The sequence below is a fragment of the Carettochelys insculpta genome, chromosome 3, assembly GCF_033958435.1.
Source record: "Carettochelys insculpta isolate YL-2023 chromosome 3, ASM3395843v1, whole genome shotgun sequence".
Classification (NCBI taxonomy): Eukaryota; Metazoa; Chordata; order Testudines; family Carettochelyidae; genus Carettochelys; species Carettochelys insculpta.
Genome location: NC_134139.1, coordinates 135,157,784 through 135,179,158, shown reverse-complemented (window position 1 = coordinate 135,179,158; position 21,375 = coordinate 135,157,784). Strand labels below are relative to the sequence as shown.

The 21,375-nt window shown below is 43.2% G+C and overlaps 1 protein-coding gene across 5 annotated transcripts in view; it reads left to right on the top strand.

The window, feature by feature from the left end:
* Positions 1–21,375, top strand: part of KLHL32 (kelch like family member 32) — a 202,206-nt gene that overhangs the window by 166,152 nt on the left and 14,679 nt on the right. For 4 of the 5 annotated variants that reach the window (XR_012645082.1, XR_012645081.1, XR_012645080.1 and 1 more), the window contains 4 exons: positions 2,062–2,120; positions 6,401–6,593; positions 11,626–11,720; positions 18,713–18,870. Coding sequence is in view for 1 of the 5 variants with exons in the window: in XM_074990857.1 (XP_074846958.1) it covers positions 2,062–2,120; positions 6,401–6,593; positions 11,626–11,720; positions 18,713–18,870 (505 nt within the window). In the remaining 4 variants the exon portion in view is untranslated. Of the gene's footprint in view, positions 1–2,061; positions 2,121–6,400; positions 6,594–11,625; positions 11,721–18,712; positions 18,871–21,375 lie in introns of those variants that run through there. The other variant, XR_012645083.1, reaches the window with a different exon arrangement.

Sequence of the window (21,375 nt, the reverse complement as noted above, 5' to 3'; positions counted from 1 at the left end):
ACCCAAGAGATTAATAAATAACTGTGGAAAGGCACAATGAAATCTTGAGGTTAACCAAAATATGACGGTAATCTACAAGTTGTTAACAACATTTCCAGGTATCTACATCTGGAAATCTCTCTATTTTGAACCTAGCATTTAAATTTATATTTTTTAAAAAATATAATAAAATAAAAGGACTACAAGGTTAGAGTCAAGGTGGAAAAGATGAGTATAGTTTTTGGATGAGCAGCCAGGAAGTAGATATTGGTAAATGATTTATTAATTATGGTATTTTTGAAAGTAACAGTGTGTTCTGCCTGCGGGAAGGCATATGCCCAGATCCTGGGCCCCATTAAACTCACTTCTTGGCTACAAAGAGCAATTGAGGATTACCCCAGCATGGGAGAATTTTCCAGGAAGTCCTCACCATCTCAACTGTAGGATCATGTCTAGGATGGGTGGGAATAAAAGGAGGCAGAGATGAAGTGGAATAGCATGATTGGCCCTTTGGGACTATTCTAGCCAGCATAAATTAGAGCAGGTCTGTGGCTGCTCTGACTTGCCCTGAAGGCAGACCTAACCTACCCTCCCACTAATCCGAAAAGCAGTTTAGAGACCACTTTGTTTCCTCCATGCTCTGAAAAGTTGAGATTGTCATTGATGCAAAGAATTTACCAAGATTCTGACACTGCTAATCCTGTCTGCATGATGACCGTGTGTAGAGGACTTCACTTGTGTGGATGAGATTACATCATCAGGTCCTACGGGGGTGAGCAAAGAGAGAACAGGGTGATTGTATGTCAAATCATTAATGTGAGGTATCAATTTGGGCAAAAAGTAACTGTCCAAAGCATTTTGAAGGCACCTTCGTCTTTGTTTGTAAACTATATTAACTGCTAAGCAGCCAGGACGCTGTACTGGGATAGGCTTCTTGGAAATGGTTAACAATGTTTCAGACTTAACCATTGATAAGGGAGCACATACACATGCTAGTTATTCACATGGCTACTTCCATGAGCCAGGATATTTTGTCCCTATATAGAAACCTTCTTCTGGTTCTCTTTAAGAATTATATTCTAAGGGTTAACACAATGTTATTGACTGAAAATAGTGTCCCATGGTGCCCATTCCTGTCTGGTTACGGCTCCTGCCCCTGCTCCCAACTCCTAAATTTTCTCCTGGCCTGTGGTTTCCTCCAGAGGCCCTCTCTTCTGTTTGAGTGCCTTTTAGATTGCGTGCCCCTTGAAGCGGGTACAGTCTAGTCATTTCAGCCCTTTGTGCCTCATTTTCCCCATCTGTAATATCCTTCTTATAACACTGAGATCTACTGACTAAAAGCACCTCTGAGTGCTAAAGATTTATCATTTATTATTTTTTCTTATTATTAATCTTTGTACCTTGAGAAGAGTTGACCACAGAGATTTACGGAAAGGTAGGCCTGTGGGGGAATTTGAGCAGGCGTATAGTACAGTCCTTCCCCATCCCTACACACAAAGGCAGGACCAAGTATAGCTAAGTCACCTGCCAGGTATCTGTCTAATCTGTTCTTTTCTCACCCTGTAATGACAAGGATTTCATAACCTCTCATGGAAGCCTATTCTAGAATTTAGCCATCCTTATAGTTAGATTTTTTTTTCTAATATCTAGTCTAAATCTTGCTACTGATTAAGCCGATTACGCCTTCTCCTGCCTTCTGTGGACATGGAGAATAACTGAATCAAACACCCTCCTTTTAATAGTCCTTAGCACATTTGAAGGCTGGTCAGTGTACTGAACAAATAATATTTTTGTACCATCTTATAGCCCAGGGAATTAGCTTCACAGGAGCAGATCAATTATTTTGTTGCTGTTTTGCCTTTCTATGATGCTGGCAACATGGATCAGCTGTGCTCGTTATTAACTAGATCAAGAGGTCTAACTGTGTGAAAGTAAAACTGGTGCTAAGTGATGTAATTATGTCACTGATTTAATAGTGTGATATAAAAATACAGGGCTAAGCACGACTGACTTACTTTACCAACCTATTTATCCTTTTTTGTACTTGTGAAAATATTTTAACCTGTGTAAAATCTGTTGTAGGAGGAGTAACAAACACCGCACAATACCAGAACAGGCTAATGGTGTATGACCCTAAGCAGGTAAGTTTCTGCATCATAGGTGTTTGCTTACATCTTTGCATAAACAAGGTATATAACAAGCATAATATAAAAGATGATGGCAAGTTAAAAACACTGCCAATTCAACTGGTTAGAGTTTTATACCTACTCTCCACTGTAATAATTTGGTATATATGTACAGAATAACAGAGAGTAAGTGCCACTGTTTTAAAAAAATAGTACTCCTTAACTGGGTTACTGGAAGCATCTTAGATTAGTAACAAAGAAAATGAGCTAAAAATCTATTGTATTTTTCACCATTCTACTCCTTTGCTTTTTGCAAACCATTAGCCTTGGACAGTGCAAAGAAACTACACCCACCCCTCATTTAATGAGTACTTTACTTATGAGTACTTGCTAAAATGAGGAACCTATAAACCTACCTTTCTTCACTATATGAGTGAACTTCCCCCGCTTATATGAGCGCAGTCCCTGACTGGGGAGACCCGCAGCCCTGTGGCTGGCTCCAGTCCTGGGGTTCCTGACTCGGGGTGGAGAGACCTACAGCTGGAGCCTTCTCCCTGCCTTCCCTCAGACATGCAGCTGTCTGACAGCCTTTCAGCTAGGGGAAGAGAGGGAGAAGGCTCTTAGCTTGGTTCCCTCCCCTGCAATGGCAGGAACGTGAAACTGACCAGCCTTGAACTGATCAGTTTCCTGGCCCTGAAAGCCGTGGGGAGACTGGAACCACCCTGCCCCTGGTCCCAGCTTCTGCCACTCTGGGAGCCAGGAAACTGACCAGCCCTGGTGGTTCCTGGCTCCCCTCCCCTTGCAGGAAAATTCAAGTTATGCAGGGGTTGCAGGAACAACCCCTGGGTAACTCCAGGGTTTACTGTATTAGACCCCTCTGCCCACCCCACGGACCTCACCCTTGGCCAGGTTTTAACTGCCCCCCAGAGTCTCAAACTGCTTCCAGCCTGAAACCTGCCCAGCAGCCCCAAACCTCCTCCAGCCTTAGACCCCGCCCCCCAGCAGCCACAAACCACTCCCAGCTGCCCCAAGCTGCCCCAAGGCTTACACCCTCCCAGCAGCCTCAAACTGCCCCCTACTTTACACCCTCCAGCAGCCCCAAACTGCCCCCAGCATTAGACTCTCCCTGCAGCCCCAAACATCCCCCAGTCTTAACACCCCCCCCCGCATCCCTCAACAGCCGTAGACGCTCCTCCTCCTGCAGCCTCTTCGCTGGGGCTGCTAGGCTGGGTGGCTCTCTCAGCCCTCCTGCTCCCAGCAATTAACTTAAGTGTTAAGGTTTCAGCACCTAGGCATAACGTTATTGCTATACCTGGTGCTAGAGATTAGCTGCCATCTCCAGCAGTTATCGCTATTGATAGATATCTGCCTGAGGCAGCAGTTTTAAGAAACAGCAAATGGCTTCTTTAACAGCCACATGCAGCTGGGAACTGCCCAGCTGGCGACCTTTAACAAATCTAATGGGACCCATATTTCCCATAGGTTGGGAAATCCCTGTTCTACATACATACACTACATCCTATCTGGTGCCTAACTATTCAATACATCAGAGAAGTACCTAAACTCAACTGGTTTATGTCAAGTTACAAGCCCTTGGAACAAATTGGAGACTTTCACATGTATTTTAATGGGAATTTCATGTCACTATTATGAGTTTTCACCTACGAGCAGAAATCTGGAAACCAACTGTGCTCATATAATAAGGGATGAGTGTAGTCAGTTTCACATATTGGTTGTCCAATGGTAGCACAGTGTTGCTGTATTTGTGCTCCTCATGCTGCAGGGAAATGAGCAAACCCAAGCAAAAGTGGTTTCATGAACATTGGATTATTTCTATTAATATTAGGGTTTATGACATTTTCATTGACCACAAAAACATAATTTTGAACCTCTACTGCCAAGCAGAGATCTGTTAAGTCGATGTATTGCGAAGCAATTGTTTACCATTTTTGATATTGCTAAGGTACCTTATTATACTGCTTTATTATCTGAGCACCAAAAGTGTCTTTTAGGAATGTATTCATACATTATGCATGTGTTTTGATTAGGTTAAAATTCTCCTGTAATGACTTCAGAGCACTGGGACTTGGTAATATGTCTTTGCCTCCTATACTGTGGAAACAAACATCACAGTCTTTCAGTCACACCAGTATGGGTGGGCTCTTATGCCCCTACAGAATTATATTGAGTTCTAATTGTTTGTTAGGGACTCTGAGTTCCATATTTAGTGCCAAATTCTGCCACTGATTTTTATAGGGAACACCACATAGGCTTATATAGATCACAGTTAGCAATTTCATTTAAAGAACACAAGATTTTATTATTGACTATACAAACAGGTTTTGCTATAAATCCATGTTCACAGTGATCCCAGGCTACAGGTTTATTTTGCTCGTATTTGGACATCATACTTTCATACAGTGCTTCCTTTCTGTGTAGTGTATGATTTGTCTAGTTTCCTTAGTTACTCAGCTAGTCTCGGCAGCTGCATGCTAAAATAGCTGTGGGTTGGCCACTTCAGCATAAAGTGCTAATTGCAGGAGGCCAAGTCTGACACACAAACAGTTAAAATGGCAGTGTGTCTTAGCGCTCTTCAAATGAGGTCTGCTTCATGTTTGTACACACATGCTCGTTTTAAAAATTCTGCTGGCATATTGTTTACGGTGGGCACTGGAAAAGATCACATCTGCTTGCGTCTTGCACAGAATCTCAATAACTCCATCATTCAGCGCTCGGGCTTGCTTCTGTGCTACGCCTTTGTGGAGAGTCGATAATGCCTGCCATCTGCCACAGAGCACACAGCTACCTGCCAACAAGCAGGCTGGGGTGACCTCTGCTTCCCCACCACTGATTAGTATTCACACGCTGGCTTATTAGGAATGACCCCACCAGGCCTCTCTGTTTCTTTGCCTTTGCCGTGCTTGGCGGCTCACCTGGCAGGCGCTGCAGTGGAGGAAGCTAAAGATATAATCAGGGGATGCAAGCAGGCTTTGCAAAGCAGATGGTGTCTATAATCTTGTGTCAAGGGACTGGACTGCTAATGTAAAAATTAACGCCTAACAGTCCTATATTATCTATTGTAACATATAGTTGTATATTGTGGAGGCCATTGGCGGAGGCTATTGAGTTACTAAGTTACAGGGCATTTCATATAAGGAATTACCTCATGGGCTAATTGTTGTCAGTTCCCTCCTCTAATAAATCATATTTTTGTAGCAATTTGTTTGACTGTTAAAGGTAGCTGGAAAAGTTGTTTTCTGACTCTTTAAAGTTTTACGGGTTTTTTTTTCCACCCCTAAAGAAGTAGGAAACATTCCTTCAGGGCCTCCTTCCTGGTTAATAAATATTCAGAAACATTTTTCTTATATAACTGATTAAATCAAAATATGGAGGAATAAATAAAACAGAATGGAACGCACGAATACTTTGGTAAGATGCTGCAAGATTTTTTATTCTGTTCCTTTGCTAACTAAAGATAAAAACCAAATACATTTCTGAAAGGAGGAGAAAAACCTCTCTCCTTCAGCCACAGTGTAGCTCGCTGTTCCAGTTTTCAATGCTCTATACAGAGGAGAGATCTAATACCTTCTTACTGAAGCTCATCAGAACTGCTTTTTTCAGCGCATGAAACCTGCAGTCATTCAGAAATGTTATCATGACATTTTCAGCATAGATACACTGATTTTAATGTTATATTGCACCACTTGAAAATTATAATTGTAATTTGCACTCTTGCTTGGACTCGATCCCCTGATTAAAATCTGTCCATGACTAATTCAGATGTTAGGAGATAAGAATATGTTCAGTATATTAAAAAATAGACATTCAATGGAGATGATATGAAAAACTTAATGTTTTGGCGAATGGTGGAGATACTGTGGTGTATCCATGAGAGAAGAGCCCCTGGCTCACCTGTGCTCCTGTCTTATCACCATTCTCATGTTTCAGTTACACTTAAGAAATTAACATTTAGTTGGGTCTTCCATCTGTTCCCCTATCCTATGAAACCAACAATGCCTGAAATACAACCAAAGACAATACTTACCACATGGCTAAATTCTAAAGCAGTGGAAAAGAACCTCTGAATTCCCCAAAAGAAAAATATTGAAATATAGAGCTATACATATTACCTTAGTGTTTGTCAGCTATGGTGTGGGTGTTGGAGTCCACTCAGCTGACCTGCTGTTCTAATTAACATTCAAATTTCTGGCCAGGCAGAGGGCTGTGTGACACCTGGAGCACTTGCAAGTCTCCAGGGACTGCTGAAACCAGTTTTTCTTTGTTTATGTTTCTAGAATATGTGGCTAAGCCGGAGCCCCATGTTGCAGAGGCGAGTGTACCATTCTATGGCTGCTGTCCTAAGGAGGCTTTATGTTTTAGGCGGGAATGACTTGGACTACAATAATGATCGGATTCTTGTACGCCACATAGACTCTTACAACATAGACACCGACCAATGGACGCGCTGCAGCTTCAACATGTTGACAGGCAAGTCTTTTTCATGAAAGGTACAATGAAAGCAGTATCGCGGGAGGTTCTTTTTTTGTGTGTTGTGTTTGTTTTTACAAGCCTAAGGCTATGTCTACACAAAGAGATAAATTTGAAGTCATTAATCTCAATTTTGTAACACTGGGTTTTATAAATTCAAATTTCACTATCTTCACCTCCCCATATGCACCTCACAAAGTTAATTTATTGCTGCCATGCTCAATTGGCAAACATCAACTGTTGCAGCAGTGCATTGTGGGAAGCTATCCCACAGTTTCCTCATCCCTGTAGCATTCTAGATATGCTTACTGGTCTTTGACATCATCTTCCCAGAGTGCATTGTTCTCATTGCCCTTCCATGTTAAGCAAATATCCATTTTTCCTTGTCAGAAGGAAGGAAAGTAGTAGGGCATCAACAAAGGTCGCCAAAGTAACAGAAATCTCTTTCTTCCATAACTGAATTGCTTTTTAAAACTGTAGCTGTAATTGAATTATCAAAAATTTTATAAAAATCAGCAGGTGTGTGTCTTTTCAACTGGCCCTCCACTTAATGTCCCCCGATCCCTTGATTGCAGCTGACCTCTGAAAATAATACTGGCACTATGAAAATCCTGAAGCAAGAGTTGATAGTAAAGTTTTGAAAAAAGAGAGTTGCCAAGGGGAGGGTATTTGGCTTCCCAGTCCATTATACAGCTTCTGTGCACAGTCTGTATTCTCAACTGGCCCTCCACCCGCTCTTCCTTGTGTGAAGGGATGCAAAGGTAGAAGAAAGAGAATAGAAAGACTAGGGGAAAAGGATGTTTGGCTTCTCTCTTCCCTACAGACATTGCCCTGAAAATCTTTTTTGGCTGTGGAGTGCAGGATCTGTGGCTCGAGGGCCACTTGAACTGTTCTACCTGGACAGAAACCAGGCTCCACAATTCTTAGCTGCTGGGGGAGCTGGGTGGCAGCTAGCCCCTCCACCCCCCACCCATCCAGGTCCATGTTGAGGCAGGAGGTGTGGGGGGTTTCAATGGAGGAATCAGTTGAGGCAGTCCCCTGGAGGCAGAAAGGCCCCAAAAATATTGTTAGTGAGGGGCCAGTTGAAGCAGTCACCCCAGACAGCTTCAAGTCCCTGAAAATCTTAGCTGACGGCAGAAGACTTCCCCCTGCAGTGGCTGCAAGCCCCCAAAATCTTTCCTATCCTTGGAGCCCTAACCACATGCAAGCCAGGTCATGGTGCTGCCTGGCAGCATGGCAGCAATGAACAGCAGGCACGTCCTTTTATTCTGTAAGGGGCTACCCACTTGATGTGGCTGAGCACAGGAAAGACTCCGACTGCACGGCACCTGTGGGGGAACGAAGGGTGGCACGCACAAACGTGAACTGCTGAGAAGAATTTTCTTGGTCTCTTATGCAAGCAGGACCCCACAACAGCCTTGCTGTCACACGGTGTGATGGGGCAGCGGCTGGTGCCAGACAGTGCAGGAAAAAAATACCAAGTGCTCAGCTTGCAGAGGTAGAGACAGAACCATGAATGCCATGCTGGGGCGATTTGTAATGGCTAGATGCACTCACAGCACTAATGGCAAAGAAAGATGTTTCTCAGGCTCTCATACAAACATGAGCCCATAGCCACAGGTTTGCTGGTCCTGATTTGAAATTCGTGGTGTTCCTGTTACCTAATTCCTGCGCACCTGAAGAGTAGTGGCCAGAGCAGAGCACTGAGGGGCATTGTGGGTTCCATATGGGACACCTCTGGAAGCTAATACATTCAATTTTAAGAGGTGGCACTTCCACAATGGCCTTTAACCAAACTTTTAATTTGAACTTGACACTACACCCAGCCCATTCCAACAGTATTATGATAGGGATAACTAGTGCTCCCTAAATGGAGCTAATAGTATTTACAATGAAGACAGTCGTGTGATAATGGTGAGCTAACTGCCTTACATTCAAATTTATCTCATAATGGAGGTGTAGCTTAATTCTCCTCCCTTACAGCACTTCTCCAGGATCTCCACTGACTTCAGTGGAATCACATCTGCTTTAGGAACTGATGCAAAGCCCATTGGTGTCAACTGGAGTCAACTGTACCTGGCTACTCTAAGAGAACCAGACACAAAACATTTGAGAAGAGGGATCTCCTGGAGCATTGCAAGCTATGTTTTCAAAATGACGCACCTGAAACTAGCTTAGTTAAACAATCAAAATAAAAGAAAGGGGAAATAAGATTTGACGAAGTGCCCAATTGTACCAGTGGAAATACCCAACTCTTTTCAGTGCACAAAAGCAATTCAGGTGTTCCTTGCACCCCTTGAAAATGTCTGCTGGTGGTGGTGGTGGTCAGAGTATTTAAAGAGAAGCATAATTGTGACATGTTTATTACTCTACAATAGTATCTTAACAAGAGGCCAGAAAGGGGTTTATTTATTACAGCTAAATCAAATCAGAGGTACATAGATTAGCATTGATGGCTGCTGGATTTGCAAACTTCCTTCTGACAAGTTGGAGGGACTGTTAAAGTAACAGAGAGCAAAGCACGGCATCTCATTTACCTCTGCCACAAACATTACCTCGAAATCATGATTGTCTGATGTGCCGCTCACAATACTATTGATTATAAGCAGCTGGGAGAGACATGATGCCTACATGATGCAAGGCAAGTAATGTGTCCCAAGAGTAAATCAGTGGCAGCTGCCTTGGGAGTCGCATTGACAAGACCTCTCCAGAACCTTATTGCAGGAATGCTGAGCTCAGTCAGTCATTGGCCTGACTTAAACAACTGTTCCTTCAGCTGCAGAGTATGTCTGCTGAAAAGCTGGCTCTTGCATCTGCTCAGTCAGGTACACTCATCCTAGAATCTTGCTCAGTTGTTGCTCAGAACTTGCCTACGTACCACAGTTGCTTTGGTTCAGCCCAACATCAAAGGATTCAGGAGCTAAAGCCTGAGCAGCAGCTAGAACAGAGAGTTTGCTGAGCTGGTTAAAATGGAGGCAGGGAGCAATGCACAGTGGTCACTGTATTCCATCTTCAGTTAGGTTGCCTTAAGGGTGAGCCCAGAGGTCAGCATTATTCTTTAAGTTATGACATTGAGGTTGCTACTTTTGGAAGTGAAGACATAGGCATGAAACATCCAGACATGTGTGAGTCAGGGAATCAAAATGCCAGACTAAACTGAGGGAACGGGTGTGCCCTCCTACTGACAGATGCCTGGAACTGATAAAAATGGGGAAGGACTAAACTTTTTTAAATGTCCCCCTTCCTTCCTTCTCTCTCCCTTCTGTGCTTTCAAAGGGCAGGATTAACAGCCTCTGGCAAAGAAATACTTTGTTCTTGCACCAAATATAATACACAAGAAGAGCAGTGGTGATACAGGTTTCCTGGCTTTGGAGCAGTCTGAGCACCGTTGAAGTCAGTAGCAGGGTTGTTGCTTCAAACCTTACCTTGAAGGAATGGTTCCAAGGATGATAGTATTTCTTCCTTTATCTGTCATGAGTCTTTGTTGAGAGTGCCAGTGAGGATTCCTCTTAGAGACATGCATGGTGATGGGACAGTGTTTATACATGTGGATGACACAAAACTAGGGGGAAAGGTGGATACGTTGGAAGGTAGAGAGAGAATCCAGAGCAACCTGGATAAATTGGAGGACTGAGCCAAAAGAAATCTGATGTGGTTCAACAAGAAGTGTAGAGTCCTGCACCTGGGATGGAAGAATGCCAAGCATTGTTACAGGCTAGGGACCAACTGGCTCAGCAGCAGTACGATGGAAAGGGACCTAGGGGTTATGGTAGATGAAAGGCTGGATATGAGTAAACAGTGTGCCCTTATAGCCAAGAAGGCTAGCGGCATACTAGGGTGCATTAGCAGGAGCATTTCGAGCAGATCTAGAGAAGTAGTTATTCCCCTTTATTTGGCACTGGTGAGGCCACATATTGAATATTGTGTCCAATTTTGGGCCCCCCACTATAAAAAGGATGTGGATTTGCTGGAGCAGGTTCAGCTAAGGGCAACATAAAGGATTAAGGGGCTGGAGCACAAGACCTATGAGGATAGGCTGAGGGATTTGGGCTTGTTTAGTTTATAGAAGAGAAGACTTAGAGGTGATTTAATAGCAGCCTTCAACTTCCTGAAGGGGAGCTTTAAAAAGGAGGGTGAGAAACTTTTCTCAGTGGTATCAGATGGCAGAACAAGGAGTAATGGTCTGAAGTTGAAGGGGAAAGGTGTAGGTTAGATATTAGGAAAAACTACTTCAGCCGGCAGGTAGTGAAGCATTGGAAAGCATTGCCTAGAGAGGTGGTGGATTCTCTATCCCTTGAGGTTTTTAAGTCCCAGATGGACAAGGTCCTGGCAGTGATGACTTAGTTGGGGTTGATCCTGCTTGAAGCAGGGGGCTGGACTAGATGACCTCCTGAGGTCCCTTCCAGCCCTATGATTCTGTGATTCTATGTTAGTGACATTCTAAAAGAGTGTAAATTCCTTAAACCAACCATGGCTATTTAAAATAGATTGAAACTAGTAGAGCAACTTTTGTTTTTAACTATACCCATCTAAATCCACAAAATTTAGAAGGCTGCCCAGGTGCCATTTGTTTTCCTTGGTGTAACACTGTATCTTGCTTGGGAAGCATAGTTACATTGAATGTATGGAATACAAACATATATTTGAAGATGTAGGCACAAGAGGCTTATTTCCTGCTTCAAAGATGTATCATCATCAACTGTTCCTTACACTACTTAAAAGAATGTTTTTAAAATATACTTTAAGATGCTTTAAACTTTATGGTCTATTCCCTACTTAAGTGTTACCCACCTGGCTTGCACACTGTGTTTTTTGGCATCAGCGCTGTCCTTCCAAATAGCACTTCAGTTGCATTCTTGGGGAATAGCATATGACAAGTCATTCTCCCCACTTTAGCCACCAGGACTTGGTAGTTCTGAAACTGTCATGTTACAATAAATCCATGTGCATCTTATGACACAAATCTCCAATTTTTGATGCCAACAAAGTTAATTAAAAGATGCAAGGGCTTTTGATTTCCTCTTTGCTTTAGGTCAGAATGAATCTGGCGTTGCTGTCCACAATGGAAGAATATATTTAGTTGGCGGCTATTCTATTTGGACAAATGAGCCTCTGGCATGTATCCAGGTGAGAGATTTAGGTTCCTTTTGAAGTCTCTTGAAGTGTTTCTGCCAGGGCACTTTTTGCATAGCTGTTATCAAAAAAGCAAGATTTATTTGAAGTGGAGAGAGAGAGAGAGAGAGAGATTAGGGAGGATTCTTATGCAGTCTCTGAGTCTCTGAAAAAAACATACATGGGAAATGTTGTGGATGTTAACAGATTTCAGGTTAGCAATTAGATTTAATACTTCTGCATAAAATTGTCTGGGACTATGGACTGGAATTGTTCTCTTGAAAAGATGTGGGTTAAAAAGCACTTGCATATAACCAGATGCCACGACACTTAAAATGTCTAAATCAGGGATTCCCAGCCTATGGTTCAGGACCAAAATATGAGTTACAATTAGATTTTCTAAGGGTCACTGACTGGGCTCTTAAGGAGCCATTTGCAGCCACTCGACTCCTCCTTGGCTCCCAGTCCCTGCCTGGTGGTGTGAACATGGAACTCAGTTTAATTGGTTCAACAGCCTGCAGGAGGGATCTTGCCCTGGAACCAGTTAAATTGAGTCCCATATAAGCCTGCAGGGCAGGGAATTGCCCTGCGGCAGGTGGGGGAAGGGAGTAGGAAGGCTGGGGGGATCTGGGAAGAGAAGGAGGTGGCCCAACAAAGGAGCAGTGGGGGTCAGTAGTAGCAGCTTGGAACTCTCCTGAGGGGAGTGGGGGTGGGTCTTGGGTGGCTAAGGTAGGTTTAAGCCTGTGGACAGGGGTGGGCGGAGGTGGCTGAGAGCTGGTCAAGGCTCCACATCCCAGCCAGCTCTCACTGTGCTGCTGCAGGGTCCCCTGCACCCCAGCCAAGGAGCCTTCAACTGGCGCTGCCGTCCAGGGCTCCGTGCAACAGCCGACTTCCAAACATGGGGCTGCAGGGGTTCCTCCTCACCCCAGCCCGTGATCCCACAGCTGGCGCTGCCAGTCAGGGCTCAGCACCCTCGCTCGCTCCCAGCTGCAGGGCTGGCAGGATCCCTGCCGCGGTTTTGGGGAAATCTTATGAGGGACAGGAAGGCTTGGCTGTGGATCCCGCAGGTCGGGTTGCCTGTCCCACACAAGTTTTCCAAAAATCTGGCAAGGCCAGCTGATAGGAATTTAAGGTGGGGATGGGGAGACAGAGAGGTGCATTTTTCCCAGAACCTCCTCTGCCACCCTCCAGTTTTGAGCTGCCTTGGGTCACAAGGTCTTCCTGAATTATCAGAATGGGTCCCCATCTCAAAAAGGTTTGGAACCCTTGTCTAAATGGAGGGAAAATGTCCTACTAATTTTTCAGTTCCCTCTTCTTTTCCCTAAAGTATAGGTCCAAAAAAGAAGCCAGAAATAATTAGTAACTGCTCTAGGTAAACATTTGGACTGGAACACTGAAGCTCTAGGCAATTTATTCCAGTGTTATATCACCTTGAAAGTTAGGAAGTTTTTCCTAATGTGCAGCCTAAATCTCCCTTCCTGCAATTTAAGCCCATTGCTCCTTGTCCTATCCTCAGAGGGGAAGGAAACAATTTTTTCCCCACTCCTTGTAACCCTCTTTTAGGTAATTGAAAACCACTATCATGTCCCCTCTAAGTCTTATCTTTTCTAAACCAAACAAGCCCAGTTCTTTCAGTCTTCCCTCACAGCTCATTTTCTCTAGACCTTTAATCATTCTTGTTGCTGGTCTCTGGACCTTTTCCAGTTTCTCCATATCTTTCTTGAAATGTGGTGCTTAGAACTGGGCACAGTACTCCAGTGGAGGCCTAATAAGTGCTAAGTAGAGCAGAAGAATGACTTCCCATATCTTACTCTCAACCTTCCTGTTAATGCATCCCAGAATCATGTTTGATTTTTTTTTTTTGCAACAGCATCATACTGTTGACTCATATTTAGCTTGTGGTCCACTATGACCCCTCAAGCCCTTTGTGCAGTACTCTTCCTAGACAGTTGCTTCGCATTTTGTATGTATGAAGCTGATTGTTTCTTCCTAAGTGGAGTACTTCACACTTGTCCTCAGTAAACTTCATCCTGTTTCCCTCAGACCATTTTTCCAGTTTGTCCAGATCATTTTGAATTCTGACCCTGTCCTCCAAAGTAGTTGCAACTCCTCCCAGCTAGGTACCATCTGCAAATGTATTAAGCATACTGTCTATGCCAATATCTAAATCGTTGATGAAGATATTGAATAGAACCGGTCCCAAAACAGACTCTTGTGGAACCCACTTGTTATGCCCTTCCTGCATGACTGTGAACCATTAATAGCTACTCTCTGAGAACCGTAATCCAGCCAGTTATGCACACACCTTATAGGAGCCCCATCTAAGTTGTATTTGCCTAGTTTATTGATAAGATCATGTGAGACCATATCAAATGCCATACTCAAGTCTAGATATACCACATCCACAGCTTCTCCCTTATCCACAAGACTTATCCTATCGACGAAAGCGATCAGATTGGGCTGGCATGATTTGTTCTTCACAAATCCATGCTGGCTGTTACCTATTACCTTATGTTCTTCTAGATGTTTACATATGAATTCTTTAATTACTTGAGGAAGGGCTAGTTCAGTGGTTTGAGTGTGGGCCTGCTAAACCCAAGGTTGTGGGGCAAATAGATAACAAAAAAAAAAAATCTGTCAGGGATGGTGATAGGTCCTGCTCTGAGGGTAGGGGACTGGACTTGATGACCTCTGAAGGTTCCTTTCAGCTCTGAGACAGGTATGTCTCCATATATATCTTTCCTGGCACAGAGGCTAAACTGACTGGTCTGTAGTTTCCTGGGTTGTTCTTTTTTCCTTTTTATAGGGAAAAGGGCATTGCCCTTTTCCAGTCTTCTGGAATCTCTCCCAACTTCCAGGAGTTTTCAGAGATGATAGCTAAAGGTAAACCTCCTTTATCAGCTCTTTGAATATTCGGGGATGTAGTTCATCAGGCCCTGGTGACTTGCAGACATCTTAATTTTTCTAAGTAATTTTAACTTGTTCTTTTTTTATTTTATCCTCTAAACCAACCCACTTCCCACTAGCGTTCACCATGTTAGGTGTTTCTACATCAGACTTCTTGGTGAAGACTTAAACAAAGAAGTCATTAAGCGTCTCTGCTATTTCCAGGTTTTCTGATATTGTTTCTCCCTCCTCACTGAGCAGTGGACCTACCCTGTCTTCCTCTTGCTCCTAATATATTTATAAAATGTCTTCCTGTTACCCTTTATGTGTCTGTCTAGTTTGAGCTCGTTTTGTGCCTTTGCCTTTCTAATCTTACCCATTCATGCATGTATTGTTTGCTCCATATTCATCCTTTGTAATTTCTCCCTATTTCCACTTTTTATATGACTCCTTTTGGATTTTGAGATCGTGCAAGATCACCCAGCTAAGCCAGGGTAGTCTTTTACCATACTTTCCATCCTGGCGACACAACAGGATAGCTTGCGTTTGGGCCCTTAACAAAGTCCCTTTGAAAAATCATCAACTCTCCAATTGTTTTTTGACTCTGAGTCTTGCTTCCATGGTACCTTACCTATTAGCTCTCCGAATTTGCTGTATTTTCGCCATTTCTTAGAATCATGAACTATGTGATTTCATGATCATTTTCTCCCAAGCTGTCTTCTACTTTCAAATTCTCAATCAGTTCCTCCCTATTCGTGAAAATCAAATCTAGAACTACTTCCCCTGCTGTAGCTTTTTCCATCTTCTGAAATTAAAATGGTCATCAATGCAGTCCAAGAACTTTATGGATAGCCCGTCCCTCACTGTGTTAATTTCCCAATATGTCTGGATAGTTGAAGTCCCCCATCATCACCAAATCCTGCGCTTTGGATGATTTTGTTAGTTGCTTAGAAAAAGCTACATGCAGCTCTTCTACCTGGATATGTAGTTTGTAGTAGACCACAGCATGACATCACCCTTGTTTTTTACACCTTTTAACCTAACTCAACACATTTGCCTCCTGCATCCATTTCCACATCAGTCCAGGTGTGCACATTTTTGTTACATAAGGCAAAACCTCATCCCTGTTGACCCTGCCAATCCTTCCTGAGTAAGCTGTATCCTTCTATGCCAATATTCCAATTGTGTGTATTATCTCACCAAGTCTCTATGATACCAATTATGTCATAGTTCCTCCTGCTTAGTACCCATACTTCTTGCATTTGTATATAGGCATCTAAGCTGTTGATTATCTTTTGCCTCCCAGTTCTGCCTACTCCCTCTTTTTTCTTTGCTATCATAGCTCATGATCACTCCCAAGTCTCCAGTTTTTTACTTACCTGTGGACTTTGGTCACCTGTTCCTGTCGAACCTAGTTTAAAGCCCTCCTCGCTAGGTTTGCCAGTCTTGATCCAAATATGACCTTCCCATTCCTCAAAAGGTGAATGCCATCCCTGCTTAATAGACCTTTTGGAATAGCATCCCATGATTGAGGAAGCCAAAGCACTGCTGGTGACACCATCTTCGCAGCCAGGATTCACCTCCAGGATGTCCGTTTTGTCAGGCCCTGTTGATATGACTACATCTAACTTACCAAATATTCTTCAACTTGGTCTTTCCCTATTTTGGCATGTGCTCCTTTCACCTTGCTAATTTTGATTGATGGTGATAAAGGAGCAGAGCCCATTGGTGCCAGAGTACAGCATCTAGGACTAGGGGACTGGTACAGCTCCCCTGCCTGCTCATGCATCCACAATGCCAGTGACCAGTATCAGAGAGAGGCAGACTGATGCAGGATATAGTTACCAGTTACAAGTCCAAGCAACTCTCCTGAGTGAGGGGGATGGGGCTCTGGATTCAACTGACCTTGGGGGTGGGACAGGCATGAGTGAGGCCCATGTAGCTGAGGCCGACCTGTTGCCTAAGTCAGGTCTCATGGAAGTGGGGTCTTTTGCTGCTCTGGTGGGAGAACAGCCCTTCACCAGCCTCTTCGTATGGGGGACTGGTGAGTGAGATTGGTGCTGCCTACTGACTGGCACCCCTGGCAGAGTCTGCCAGTGCTGAAGGTCCTTATTAGAATCCCTTTCAGTGCCACCTCATGGCTTGATGGTACCATGGAAGTGCACACAGGTGCCAAGGTGCTTGGCATTGGCCCCAGCAATCCAGGGTCCAAATGAGGGCACAAAGCAGCCTCCATTAACACTCTGAAGCACTGCTTACACTCCTACGTTGTCAGTTGAAAACCTCTGCAGATCTCTCAGCATTCTCTGAGATGACTGTCAACCAGACACTTGAGACAGGAAGTGTGTGGGTCACTCTTTGGCATATGATTGCTGCAATCTCTTCGACATAAACCCTGGGGACTGAGAACTGCCACAATTCTGAGAAGAGGACAGAGGGGACCAAAGAGTCCACCCACCGACTAAACTAATCTAACTGGACTATTATATTGCCTATATTGCCAAAAAACTATTTATACAACAGAGAGAAGCAAGGCCAAGGAGTTGCACTTCTGGGGCTCTTTCAAAAAAAGGGCCCCCAGTGCGTCTACATGTTTTCTTTTGGAAGAAGCTTTTGAAAGAAGGTGTTCTCCTGAAACAGGGGTGGAAGAGTGCTTTCAAAAGGAGTGCCGCATTCTTTTTATTTACTTGCAAAAGAATGCTTTTTGTGTGTAGATGCTCTGCTGGATATTTTGAAAGAGCCCCTTCTTTGGAAAAATATTTTGAAAGAACTTTCTAGTGTAGACATGGCCACACTATATACCTGGGGCTGGCAAATGGCTTCATTACCACTTTAATGAGTTTTTCATAGGCTCAGTGTTCTGCTAGTAGCTCTGGCAGGCTTTGTCTCTTCTAAGCTAACTGGAGCCTCTCCAGAAGAACTGGAGCCACAGAACTGGGACAGGAAGAGGCAAATGGGTGGACATTATGACCCAATGGTGCCCCACATTTTTGGGTGCCCTGTGCAGCTATCATTCTGCATAGCTGCATCTACACGAGCCCCTTCCTTTCAACAGGGGCATGGTAATGAGCGAGGTCAGAAGATGCTAATGAGGCATTGCCATGAATATGCAGTGCCTCATTAGCATAATGACAGCCACTGTGATTCAAAAGGTCCACTTTTGAACCACTGGCTGCCCCTGGAGATGGGGGCCTTTCAAAAGGACCCCCGGGTCTCTGGAAGTCTGTTATTCCTAAAACCAAATAGGAATAAGGGGTTTTCAAAGAACCGGGGGGGGGGGGTCCTTTTGAAAGGCCCCGGTCTCCATGGGCAGCCCGCAATTCAAAAATGGCACTTTTGAATTGTTGTGGCTGCCATTATCCTAATGAGGCATTGCATATTCATGGCAGCACCTCATTAGCATCTTGTGAACTCGCTCATTACCATGCCTTTTTCGAAAGGACGGGGCTAGTGTACATGTAGCTCATGTGGGCAAGGACAGCCCTGAGTACAATTTCATCTCTGTTCCAGTCCTGCTTAATGGTGAGTGAACATTCATTTCAAGGCCTGCTTTTGAGTGGACATATCCCCACATCACAGAACCATCTCAGAATGGCCAGGCTGCCCAAGAGAGACCCAACTTGAAGAAAAAAATATTACAAATGAGAAAGTGCTTTGTTCCCTACATATGGTCTCAGTTGTTGGCATGTTGTCTAGTTTTAACTACTACTTCCAAATTCAGCATGCTGTTCCCTCTTTTTGAAAAGCACTTTTCTCTGTATGTCTTCATTTACTGTCACTCAGCCAGCCCCACGTTCCCTCCCTCCTCTAAATACCAGTTTGGCAAATGCTCCACATTTGTAATTATGGTTTAGCATCTCTGGGGAGTGTTCTACAATGTATGACCATGCAAGTGCACAGCTAGTTTGTGGGTCAAATTTTACTGTTGCTATTAAGTGATGGTTAGGATAAGGTTGGGTGATATGAACTATAATAAGTCAGCTGATCCATAAATAGAATCCCTTGGGCTGAGATTGCTGTTCCTTGGGCTTAGTAAGTATATACAATATGTGCCAGCCCAATCTGTTTCCCATTTCTTCTGTGAGCCTTGAAATATTATTCTTAAGATTTTGGTTTTGCAGGTGCTGGATGTCAGCAAAGAAGGGAAAGAAGAAGTATTCTACGGGCCTACGCTTCCTTTTGCTTCCAATGGAATAGCAGCGTGCTTCCTTCCAGCTCCCTATTTTACATGCCCTAACCTCCAGACTTTGCAAGTGCCTCACCACAGGATTGGCACAATGTGAGAAAAAGAATGCGCTGGCCACTAAAGCAAAAGTGGGATGGGGGGGACGGGAGAGAAAGAAATGCTGCACACAATAATCTCACTTTTGGATCAATTAAGCATGAACTGCTTCTTTACCTTCTACACATTTGTCTTAAAATCAACAGGCAAAAAAATGAACTCCCCCCCAACCCAAAAGGCTGCACAGGGCACTGTCTGTAGTTTCTCTCTCCCCCAAATTAGGAACACACACTTCACACCAAGTCATTTGCCATTTTCTCTGGGTGACACTCTGTTGCCCGCCTCTATTTAATGTCTTTATACATCTTTGAAAGATATGATGGGTGCATTCTGCATCCTGGCTTGCCTATTGCTTCTTAGGGTCTGCACGTTAAATGGATTGCCTTTGGCATTGGTTGCAGCCCATATAATACAATGTTTATAAGCTCAACAAGGGCAATATGCTATTATGCTAAATTATGCAACTTCCTAGCTAACTGGCCAAAGGGATGAATTAATTGACCTTCCGTTCCCAACTTCGTCACCGCTAAAGTTTCTGATTTAAAAACTTTTATTGGAAATTTAGACAGGGTGAAGCAGAATAAATACAAAAAAACAGCAAAAAAACCCCACCTCCTATAGTATGAATACATAGAAGGGAACTGATTTTTTTTGCATGCCATCAGAAATACAGAAGATCTAAGGCTTCAGTGGCTGTTTGTGTACAACACTATGCTGAAACTGCTTATCAAAACAATTAAAGATCAGTCTGTATGTCACTTACCAAAATCTACTTTCAAATGTAATTGTCTGTCAGACTATCAATTCATCCTGACACCTGCCATCTTTTAATGGTGGGAAATAATCTCTTTACTGTATAATTAATTGTTCATATTTTTAATAGCCATTTTGTAAACAGGTATCACATTTACAATGCTCACTGAACAGCCTCATCTTGTCCAAAATATGGTAACTGGCCTCCAAATGCTAAATTGGTGTATAACAGAATTTTATTCTTTCAAATTATATAGTGTCTCCATGCAATATTCCAGGCATATGTACAGTTTATAATAATAAAACCAAACTATTATCTTCTGATTTTTCTCTGGCTATTGTTACCTTTGCCCTTTCTCATGCTTTTGCCATTAACTTGTATATATTTGACATGGGTGTTTTGTAAATATTAACTAAGATCACTGTTTAACACCTCAGTTGATAGGAATATTTCACGTCACTGCCCTACATACTTATTGGTCCACACCACCATAATATTTGCACAGCTCTCAGCACATACAATTCCTGTTACTCTTCATGGACCATTTTTACCTTAGCCCAATTTGATCATACAGCTGGTAACACTTTTCCGGGCCACTGTTGGTGATCAAAAAGGAGACTCAGATGGGATAAGCAACACTCCCCTTTTTTTAGAGTTGACCTTTTCCAATAATGTGATAGCATGAATTTTATATTTAAAAACTGTTTTGTCAATTATCCTAGTCAGAGTAAAGAAAGACAGTGTAGAAGAGCCCTAATTGAAATGATTAGCTGAACACTGTCAATTTCTTTTTTTCTTTCTTTCCATGAAGGCTTGGCCATGAAAAAGTTTAGCTCAAGCATTTTTTTCCCCCTCTTAATTACACTTAAAACTGTATGGCATTAGAGGAAATTACTGAAGTTTATAAAATAGTGAGCTATCCTCAGGCAACAGCTCCTGGTATATTTTCTACATTGACACATCTATTTTTCTTGCTTTGGTGTTTTAATTTCTATAAACACAAGTCAACTCCATTACCAATATGATTTCTTAACCCTAACTGTGATGTATTTAAAGGGCTTCTTTTGGAAAGATAGAGGCTTACCGTTGATCTGTCTGTTTACCCACAGCAGAAAGCTGTGTTTAAAGCTTCCAAAACTTGGAGAATCAAGTGTATTGCAAGACAAAGCTACTTATCCTGTTTGCTCTAGTCTTTTTGACACTTTTACTTTTCTCATTATCAATTGTTTGTCCTGGTGAGCAGCAGTTCAAACAGGTGTGCCATGGCATAAAATTAGTTTCAGGGTTCCACAACCAGCAAGCCTGATGACAGTGCACATGCTTCCATTGGAATCAGGATTCTGCTCTGGCTTCTAATCATCAGACTCCAGCAATCACAGACATCTTTCATGTTGACCACATATCTTCTGCATGCTGTCCTATATGCAGCTTCAGTTGTAGACTATATAGACACATCTTCTCCAAGAGGGAGGGGGACCACAACTTTTCAAAGTCTGATGTTGGAGTGAGCCATTTATTCTTCCAGGTGAGAGATAATGCAAAGAGGCTCTCCCTGATATCAGTGGAGTATACTGTGTATTTTCAGGAAGCTTCTCTCCAGTAGTGGGGATTTGGAGAAGGCACCTTTAACTAGCAGCTGGGGCTCTGTAGGAGTCCAGTTTGCAAAGGCTGTGCCATGGATGCAACTGAATCTGAACATTTTCAAGTAGTGCCACCCATTTCTGAGGCTGGATGAGCTGCAAGCTCCT